The sequence below is a fragment of the Strix aluco genome, chromosome 5, assembly GCF_031877795.1.
Source record: "Strix aluco isolate bStrAlu1 chromosome 5, bStrAlu1.hap1, whole genome shotgun sequence".
NCBI classification, from domain to species: domain Eukaryota; kingdom Metazoa; phylum Chordata; class Aves; order Strigiformes; family Strigidae; genus Strix; species Strix aluco.
Genome location: NC_133935.1, coordinates 37,031,267 through 37,041,895, shown reverse-complemented (window position 1 = coordinate 37,041,895; position 10,629 = coordinate 37,031,267). Strand labels below are relative to the sequence as shown.

The following is a 10,629-nucleotide window of genomic DNA, read 5'->3' as shown; positions in this document are numbered from 1 at the left end:
TTTTCCCCCTCTGCTGCATAACTTGGCTTCTGTTTTCTTGTTGGTTTTTTCCTCCTGCCTTTGTAGCTGTTGGCTGCAGCCGGGGACAAGTCACAGGGCAGGATGTGCTGCTTCTCTGGAGGTACAGACATGTGAATAAATTACATAGTTTTCAGGAACTTTTCTGGGCACTGGAAGGTGATTCTCTGTACCACCAAGTTGTTAGCACGGCTCCTGGCCCAGCTCTGTCCTGCGCCACTTCATCCCCTGCCAACCCCCTGGCCCTGGCGCTGCCAAGGGCCAGCATCTCTCCCGAAATGTCTGTTTCGGAGGTGTTTGATGGCGCAGGCACGGGTTGTTTGCACTGCAGAGCAGCTCTGGGCATGTTTACTTTGCACACACAGCTCTGTGTGAGCATTTTCAAACTCCCTAGGTGGCTGCCAGCTGCATGCGTTGCAGTGACCAGGCTTGGGGTCCCTTGAATCTTCCTCCCTGTTCCAGTCACCCCAGTGGCTTTGGGGGCCTTTTCAAGGACCTGATTTACAGGTCAAGAAACAACCCCCTGCTGCATCTCTCTGGGGGAAGGAGCTGATCAGGTCGGGGCAGCCATGCCAAACAAGGGGCGATGGCAGCGATGGCTGAGGCTTCCCTGTCTCCCACCCTGGGGCTGGGGTCCCTTGTCCCTGCATTTGCTCACAGCTACAGAGGTGGTGTCCCTGCTTGGACCTCTGCTCTGTGTAACTTCCCTGCCCCTGTGGAGGGTGGGTTTAATCCCCTGCTCTTCTGCCAAGAGCATCTTGGTGATGCTCTTTGATGTACAGAAGTACCTGTGCATCTTCCTGCCCCCTGACCTGCCCCCAAGGGGCAGTTGACAAGCTGTAATGGCCCTCTTGGAGTGCTCCTGGGTCTCTTCTGCATCCCTGAGGGAATCAGGGATCCTTGCACAACTGCCACCTGCCACCAACCCCTCACATTAGGTGGGGTGAATCTCCAGTCCTTGTTTGTGTACCTGAAATAATGTTTCCTTATCTACTACAGGTTTTATTCAGATACAGAGGCTGCACAAATGCTCAAGGTCCAGATGTGAATTGCACCTGATGCAAACAAAGGAGAGCTCTGATGAAAAGCAGAGACAGAGAGCAACTGCATTTTTTATAGGTATATGTTTTAAGGTTATAATGTCAGAAATATCTTCTACTGAACCAGGTAGGGATGATGTGTGTGAATCAGGCATGGGAAATACAATGAGGAATGTTCATTACTCCAGGTTAATTCCAGCCTAATGGACAGTTGCTTGGTTTTGATCTGTTTTTCCTGTCTTTCAGTACCTCAGCGTGTGTCCTGAGCCTGGAACTGAACTGCATTTTGCACCTGCTGGAAGGGGTGCATATCCATGCCCACAGCCAATCAGTTCAGGGAACCTCACTAACATTGGGTTTAGGAAGCAATTTTATTCTTCTCAGCAATTTTCATACAGATCTGAGGGCCTTTTGCCAGCCCTGATTTCCAGATGGCTTAAAATCCATGTCCTGTGCTGAATAAGTATATGTAACTTCTATGTACAAGACTGTGAGAAGAGGCCAAAAAAGAAATTCCGGCAGTGTGAGAAACCTGTCCGGTCAGGGGGAGCTCAGAGACGTGAGCAGAGAAAACACCATCTGGGAAATGAAGCAGCGAGCAGTCCCGTCGGGATGCACATACACACACCCTCACCTGCACTCGCACCCACACCTACACCCCCCTAGACCTCCCAGTAGCCTGATAAACTTTTTTTACACATCTTCTACTGCTGAGAAAGTGTCCAGGCAGAGCTTGGAGATGCCTTGAACTGCAGATTGCATTGCAGAGATCAAGGCTTGGGCATGATAAAATTTTCCCTGGGCTACGTGCATCAGTTGGGCTTAAGTATATCCATGAGCGCATCACACCTGTGAGCACATCACAACCATGAGCACATCACATCTGCAAGCAGCCCAGAATTATTTTTGCTCCAAAGGACCCACTGGAGCGATGGAGAAGTGAGGAGATGGGCACAGCCTGGAGCTGGGCTGAGCACAGAGAGCGGCTCTCCTGATGCCTGCCACAGCATGTTGGCCTCTAGGCCATGCTAACATTTTCAACATGCCAACAAGTTTCCCATATATAGTATATTTCCCAGCTTGTGAGCCTTGCTGAAGGCTCATTGCCTTCCCTTGAAGCAATAAAAGGCATTCGTGATGTTTCTGTGCTGAACTGTGGGAAAAGAAGCTGTGACCCCTGGGCAAGGGCATGCTTTGGAAACACCGTCATCGAAACATCAACACATCAGCCCAGAAGGCCCACAGGCAGCCGATCTTCTCCTGCCTTATCAGAGAGAGGGCTCCTCTGGATGCTGGGGCAGCAGCCACCGGACATTTTTGAGATGTTTATTCTAGCCAGTGTTGATACTGAAGTCAATACAATAACTAAAAATAAAGATTAAAAAAAAAATGAAATACACTGCAGATATTTGTTCCCAAGTTGTTATGTTTACCCATACCATCTCAGCTTTCCATTTAGGCAGGCCACTAGTACCAGATGTTCAGTCATTTTCAGCAACAGAGTCATATCCCAGAAGATTTAGCTGTCCAGAGCAACTATATTAAACATGCCTGTAATTTTCCACTGTGACTGGAAGATCACATTCCTCTGGGGCAAGCAATGGCTGGCCAGACAGGCTCCACGCGTGTGTAGCTGGCACAGCCCTGAGCCCTCTCCAGGCTCTCGCCGTGACAGGAGGGGACACCAGTTCTGCAGCTGGCTGGGGCTTGGTCTGGGAGGTGTTGAGGATGGAGGAGAGCCCATCAGTAGCACATCCTGGGAGGTGGGAGACATGCTGCTGGGGTCCATGGGCTGACCAGCTGCCCTACAGCCAGCTGCTGCTGTGGGGAAGGATGTGGCTGAGGCTGAAGGAGCTTCTCCCCTGTCCCTCCTTGCACTCATAGCCTGTAGGCATGGTTGGTGTCTGTTGAGGTGGTCCAAAGAGAAAAATGCTCTTTAACAGAATAAAAGCAGATGTTTCACCTAAACACCTCTGTTCGGTCACCTCCTGCTTCCAGATGAATGGGCTGGGCAGAGGTACCCATCCTGCAGGCCCTGCAGAGCTGGAGAGTGCTCACCCCATTTGCAGATGTTTACTAGTGAGCTGTCAGATGTGTAAGGTGACATCTCTGAAGGAGGATGTGGGACATTTCTGAGTACAGGCTCCTCCAAGCACCTGGCTTCAGGTAAGTGAAAATTATTGGGTAGATCCAGGTGGCTTGTCCTGCTTTCTTCCACAAGTAGCAGTGATGGCAGAGGACAGTGAAGAAACACTTGCACAGCAGTGTATGTATTTGGCTTAGTGCCTGATCCTGACAACTCTTATGGCACATGATATGGCTTGGAGAGTCAAGGAGGGACTGAAAACTTGTTGTTGGGGCTGGGTGTTCCTTCCTCTGCGCCAAAGCATCTGCTGAGACCTCGTGTGCAAATCCACCAGAAAGAGTGAAAGAGGTCTCCTGTGAGTGCTTCGGGAGAATACAGGTTTGGAACATATGTAGATACACTGGAGGGGCTGTATTGCCATGTATACTTAAGAGTCTGTGTTGTGGTGGCAGCTGGCTCCAACACACCCGCTTTACCTCCTCCAACCCAAGTTCCTATCACCAACTGAGAGTCACACTTGCAATGCCGACAGAGAGGAGCATGGGGTCTCTGGCAGCCAGCCCTAGCACCTATCACTGATCCCTGGCCAATGCTTACATCTAGCCTCCTACATTGGAAACAGGGATGGATGAAGAGTTCACCATGTTTCCTTCAGTGGCAGGGGGGTACTTGCTCTTTAGGTGCAGGTGAGGCATGAGTACAGCATGGGGATGCTCTAGGGAGAGCTGCTGCAGTTCCCGGTGCCACTGTCACCACTTTGGTCCCTGAAACCCTGGCACTCACCTCTGCTCTCCTCTTGCCAGGAGCAGCACAGTCCAGAGAGGGGCAGCTTGGCCTCTGGGAAGCTGCCAGTTTTGCCTGCATCAGCAGCTCTTGTCTGTAAGGCCAGAAGGGTGTTTCTGGAAGAAAAGGCCCTTTTGTGGATGCTGCTGCCAACTCTGATTATGACTGGGCTGGTTTTCCTGCTGCTGATTTTTGTCACACAGCAGGACTGGTCAACGCATTGCTACTCCTGGAGTCGTCAAGCAATAAATCTACTCTTCAGGTGGGCAGGGACAGGCATCCTGTTCTCGTATCACAGAATCACAGAATCACAGAATCATTCAGGTTGGAAAAGACCCTTGGGATCATCAAGTCCAACCATCAGCCCTACTCTACAAAGTTCTCCCCTACACCATATCCCCCGACATCTCATCTAAATGACTCCCACATCCAGGGATGGTGACTCCACCACCTCCCTGGGCAGCCTATTCCACTGTCTGACCACTCTTTCTGTGAAAATTTTTTTCCTAATGTCCAGTCTAAACCTCTCCTGTTGCAGTTTAAAGCCATTCCCTCTTGTTCTATCACTAATTCCCTGTGAGAAGAGACCAGCACCAACCTCTCTACAATGTCCTTTCAGGTAGCTGTAGAGAGTGATGAGGTCTCCCCTCAGCCTTCTCCTCCTCAAACTAAACAGTCCCAGCTCCTTCAATCGCTCCTCATAGGATCTGTTCTCCAGGCCCTTCACCAGCTTCATTGCCCTCCTCTGCACTCACTCCAGCACCTCGATACCTCTCTCGTATCGAGGTGCCCAAAACTGGACACAATACTCCAGCTGTGGCCTCACCAGTGCAGAGTACAGGGGGACTATAACCTCCCTGCTTCTGCTGCTCACACATCTTGCACCACTTCTGCAAATCCGAAGAATTATCAACCTACAACTCTGTCAGAAATGGAGAGAGTATGTCAGAACCATCCCGAAGGAAACTACTAGTATATGTAACAGATGGGATTAAATAGATAAACCAGGCAGGCTGCTTCCATGAACTCATTCAGTTGCAAAGATTTACTGTCCAAACAAACTTTTCTCACTGAGAAGGATTTAGCTGGCCACTTCATCACTGTGAGGTGATCTCATATGGACAGAATGATATCCAGCTCTCCTGCTCTTGGTAAAGGGACACTTCTCCTTCCAGCCAAAATTCCCCTCACAGAAATCTCTCATGGACAGATTTGCCCTATGGAAGCTAATCCCTTTCCTTCATAAAACCATCAGTGTCCAGATCCAAGGCTAGGCGGGGGTCAGACAAGGTGCCATAAGCAGTGTCTGCCGCCAGAGCTGTCCCGATTCCCTGCAGTGCTCTAGCCGGCTGCGACTGTGGGACTCTCTGCTCACACCCTCCAGCTTTCACGTTAATCAGTCAGCCGTTGCAGACATAGTTTTAATGGCATTAAAATAAAGTAAGGCTAAAAATATGTCAGGCAGGTAAAACAGCAAAGTTTTAAATCAGAAGAGAGATGTTGGAGGCTCTTAGTCTCCAAGTGTCTCCACAGGAGGAGTCTCCTCTGCCGGGGAGATGGGTGCTGCTGCAGCGTGGTGCCCTGGCAGCTACTGATTAACCGCCCGCCTCGGGTGCTGCTGCCCACGCCGCAGGTTACGCCTTGGCCCCCTGGCCACTCATTTCTGATGCTTGACTTCACTCTGCAGTGTTTTTATAGACCTTTTGCCACAGTGCTCATTTCCCACAGCCTATTTTTCCCCCTTTACAGTTTCAAATGTTTCAAATGTAGGCCCTGATTTCTGCCGTCCCTGGCTTGCTTTTTATGGGTAACTGCTCTGCAGCTCAGCCATCAGGCCTCTGTGGATACAAGGATCTGGACAGCTTTGAAAATACTTAGGTACAATTCCCCTTATGAGAAGAGCTTATAAGCCTCCCAAAATAGAGGTGAAACGGGATTTCTGTGAGCCATCCATGCTGCTTGGCTTTTTACCACATGGTGAATGCTACCTTCCCCAGAGAGGAAAATAGCCCCCATGGCAGCTTCTCTGCACCCAGAGCCATCTTCACTGCACTCTTTAGCACAGGCACGAAGACCATATTGCCAGTGGTGTAAGCAGTAACAGGAGATGAAGATGTTGAGATCATATTATATTTATTACATACATGAGATATAAAAACAAATTACCAAAATAGTATCTTTTTTTTGTGAGTCCACAGGACCTTGAAAGAAAAATACATAAGTAAAGCAGATTGGTAGACTCGTGACTTTTCTGGTGTTGCATGTCTTCCTTTTCTTTCCCCTCACACTCATGAACAAAATACACTCTATGCAATGTGGTTTAAAGATGCTTTATAGAAAAGATATATTTTAGTGCTGAAAACTGCAGTAAACTGTGCTATATTCCATACTGGTGTTAATGAGGAAGTATAATGGCAGTATATATTGCAAACAATAACACAGAGGAAAACAAATAAAATGTTCAGTTTTAAATACTAACATAAAAATAAAATAAACTCCAGGCCCACCATGAATCGCTGGGTTATGACATGCGAATGCGAGTCCTCTCTGTTCTCTGCATCCACTCCTCTTCCTGCAGGCAGAGTTTTTCTCCTCTGGCAATTGCATTTTTTATCTCAAAGTCTCTTCTTCTCGCACTGTTTGCGAAGTCTCGCTGGAGTCCTGCCCACGGGGTCCAAGTGCTGGTCTGAAGCTGGGACTTCAGTGCAAATACTTTCTCTTTCAAATTGCATCCTCAGATACTCTGAGTGGCCAGTGCCAGGCTGGCCATTCCCTTTATACCGTTAACGCCGTCCAACTGGGGGGATCTTCAGGAGTGCTTCTGTTTCAGTGAGTTCTTTTCATATTCCATCTTCAACCTCTTCTTTCCCCAACACAATTAGACTTCCCGCACCGTGAAGTGGCAGGTAGTAAAGTGCTTTATACAATGAAATATTTACACTAGGGCTAGGTTCGTTTTTTAACACTTCAAGGACAAAAGCTCAGAGACGCTGCACCCTCTGGAGCTGGCTCTTCTCTGCAGCTGTGTGGTGGGTGGACAGCTGGCCCCGGCCCTGCGTTGCGCTTGTGTCAAGGCAGAAGGGTTTGATTCACTCTGGCAGCTCTGTCCTCGCCAGCACCAGCAGAGAATTTAGCCCCCGAAACCTTCAGTGGGGTGACCAGGTTAAAAGTAAGCGGTATCTTATTCTCTTTGACGGATGCCGTGTCTTAACCCGAGGGGGTGTTTCTAAAGAGCAGTTGTCACTGCCATGCTGCTGTCAGCGCCTGCCCTCTGCTGCAGCCACCGCCTTCCCCACAGCATTCTCTGGGAGCCTCTGGAAGTCACTCAGGATCCATGCTGGCAGCACTGGCAGTGGTGTTTTGCTTCTCAGCTGTAGCTCATGGACATGCTTTCCCTCTCTAGGGTGACAATTTCATCTGGGGTGATCAGTGGCTTCATAGGAGTTGCTCTAACATCACACTGGAGTGAGACAAGCGTCTGCCCCTTTGTTTCCCTCAACATAATGATGAGCTGGGCTCAGGTGAGCCCCTGGCAAGGAAGCTACAGGGGAGTGAATGAACGTTGACCAGGAAGGGTTAAATTAGACAGCGCCTACAACTCTGAATGTCTCGCTACACATTTTGGCACTATTTCCTTACATTCCAGTTTTCATCCTAGAGGTCTTCTCTCTGTGAAGGCTGTTGCATTTTGTGCATGAAGAAATGCCCTAGGCAGTCATGTACCTCTAGTTGCAGTCTCTTTTCAAAATCTCAAGGACCTTTCTTCCAAGAGCCGACTTCCACTGATGGACAAAACTTTTCATGTTGACTATGAGTCTGCCCGTTCGGATGTCCTCGTGTCCTGCCACGAGGTACTCCAAGCCTGCAAACCAGCAAAGCTGTCAGGGACTTCACAGCACTACACATAAGAGGCCTATTGACACTGCAAAGTCAGCCTGGATATCTAGTCCCATGTCAAAAAGCACTTATACAAAGAAATATTTATACATATTGTTTCTCTCATATATCTGTATATCTATACCTCTATCTATACCTATGGAAAAAAGACCCCTGTGGCGCATCTGTCAGTGAGATGCAGTATACTAGCTTTGATTTTGCTAGCTTCTAAATATAAATGGAAGCTGAACCCTGGGGACTGCATTGCAAGTTTTTATACCTTGTTTGGGAACTGCTATTACCTTCATTTGACAGCCACTGGCCTCACCCCTCCCTGAATACACCTGGGCCCAGAAATCAGTTGCATTCCAGTAGTGACAGTGCAGGAGGGCCCAGTGCTGGTGTCTTGCTCAAAATGCCCAGTGCCCCCTTGCAGGCAAAGGCATGCCAGACCCTGATGAGAGGCAATACTAGATTTGCTGGCATGAGCACCCCAGAAGAGCCTGAGGGGGTGGCAGTCACACTGAAATGAGCTGCATTAATTTCTGCCTCTGCCAGATGTTTAGAGACATGACAGCAGCATCTGGCAAAGCCTTGCCTGGTGTCCAGAAGCTGCCAGAAAGGGCTGGAGCACGGCCCTGCAGTGCCCTGCCACAGGGCTCACCCTGGGCATCTGGGTCTGCGCTTGGCTTTCAGGGCACGACTCAACGAGCGCTTGGAGCCAGGCAATAACTGCTAAGCGAGGGGATGGAGTGAAGCATTTGCTTTGAATTAGCTAAAGAAACACTGCCACAGATCCCAACAGCCTAAATGGGCTACGAATATGCCATGAATGGGGATAACAAGGAGGATCATTCCTCCCATGGCAGGAGGAGCTCCCTGCCAGGGCCAGCATCCTGCTGCAGCACATCTCGGGTACGGCAAGCCTGAGGCCCCGCCTGTACCCTCTCCTCCTTGCACCAGTCTGGGGAGCACCACGTGGTGGTACAAACTAGCCTGGGGGAGATCGGAGATCAGTCTCTCCCAGTGCTCTCAGTGGTCTGGCTCCATCCTGGCCACAGCAGGGAGTCTGCTCGTGTTTTCTTGGGTTTTCATTTTGTAGTTCAGAATAAAGGGAGACTGTCCCCTAGTTAAAGGTCAAGCATGTTTTTCTTTAATTCAATACAATTTGTTATCTACTTCATCTGAGTTTTTGGGCACACCCCCCCTCTCTTCTGCCAAGTAAACACAGGATATGCGTATGGCAATATCACCCTTTGCAAGACAATAATTTTTGCCATGTCAATCCTGCTGTTATAAACATCACTTTTCAAGGGCTTCTAAAACTCTCTCTCTTGAGAGAAAAACATGGCATGCACCCTCAGAAAGCAAACAAATATTGCCATGGTTGATGATTTGGTAGGGCTTTCTAGATTTTCAACCTGATGTTACAGAAGTGTAAAATTAAAATGAATCAGATGACTGAGATGCCACCAGCCAGGACTTGAGGCTGTGCGTTTTGCCCTGTGTTGCTGGCAGGCAGCTCCATGCTTATTTGTGTCTATGCTTGGCAGAGCCAAGGAGGGGAAGGGGCTCCTGTTCCCCTGTGAACAGCTGAGACCTTTAAACCTTTCAGCTCAGTGTCCCCCCAGAAGTCCAACCTGCCTGTGTGGGGGTGTGTGGAAGGCGTGCAAAGGTAGCGAATATCCTCTCATAGGAATTTAAGCACATTTATTATCTGAAAACAGCCCATGGATATTTGACAAATGGTTGGAATTTTTATTTCTTGTCAGAGCCTTTAAGAGCCCACTCTCCTTTTGGTATCTCTTTAGCACTGTGAAACAGAATAAAAATATGTCTTTATTTCTTCTATTTTTATCTTTGATCTCCTCTATGGTTTTGGGAGATGTGATCTCCATTACAGCCATATTTCAGGAATTTGTTTTATGTCAACTTGTCTTTTTATCCAGCTGTTTTTGGTTTATACATCTGGAGATCAGAAACTCTTACCCCGAGAGAGGGTTGAATCTGCTAATATAGCATTGACAACCATTCAGAAATGAATGTGGTAGCTAAAGAAAATCATGAGATTTAAAAAAATATCTGGAATCCTTTTTTAAGATTGAATCTTAAAGATGTGTTCTGTTGATGTTTTCAAGTTTTTCATTAGGACCAAACTTTACAACTTCTTTCTAACATGAAAGCTGAGATTAATTTATACTCATGGGATGCCAGCAGTTGCATTTCAAGACAATACTAAACTTTGCAGTGTAAATCATGAGAGCTGGCAAGGGAGTAATACCTGACGTGTCAGACACCTGGATTGTCTCTAAAGACAATTTCACCTCCACCCTTCTGCTGGTGTCCAAGTGATCTTCATTGATTATGTGATTACTGCTGTCTTCTCCTCTGCTGGGGAAAAATCAGTGAAGCGCCTCTGAAATTAGTGGAGTCACAAAGCTGGGTGTCAGGTGCGAGGCTGCCCTGCCACACTCAGTGTCTGACAGCTTCCATGGCATTCCTCCAGGTTTATATTAAGGCAGACACATCTGGGCTTTCTTGCTTGCATTTGCATTGCATATGGAAAAATAAAACAGCTGTATCTATTTATTTATAGATTTATGGTGTTTTACCAATATCCAAAGTCTTACTGCACTTAAACAGTAAAGTCCTGCCTAATGCTGCTGATTCATCTGACCCTTGCACCTGACAAGACTTCCTGACTACAGCTGTGCTATCATGGCAGCTTGCCTTCAAAGCCAAAGACACTCACTTTGGTGGAGATGAAAGACAACTGCAAACACCTCATCAATGAATAACCTTTCTGCATGATCCAGCCTCACAGAC

At 48.1% G+C, this 10,629-nt stretch overlaps 1 protein-coding gene across 2 annotated transcripts in view; it reads right to left on the bottom strand.

The window, feature by feature from the left end:
* Positions 1 to 6,043: 6,043 nt before the first annotated feature.
* Positions 6,044 to 10,629, bottom strand: part of NTN4 (netrin 4) — a 49,213-nt gene continuing 44,627 nt past the window's right edge. For both annotated transcript variants that reach the window (XM_074827021.1, XM_074827020.1), the window contains exon 10: positions 6,044 to 7,789. In XM_074827021.1, the coding sequence (XP_074683122.1) occupies positions 7,653 to 7,789 (137 nt within the window). In that variant the 3' untranslated portion in view covers positions 6,044 to 7,652. The remainder of the gene's footprint in view (positions 7,790 to 10,629) is intronic.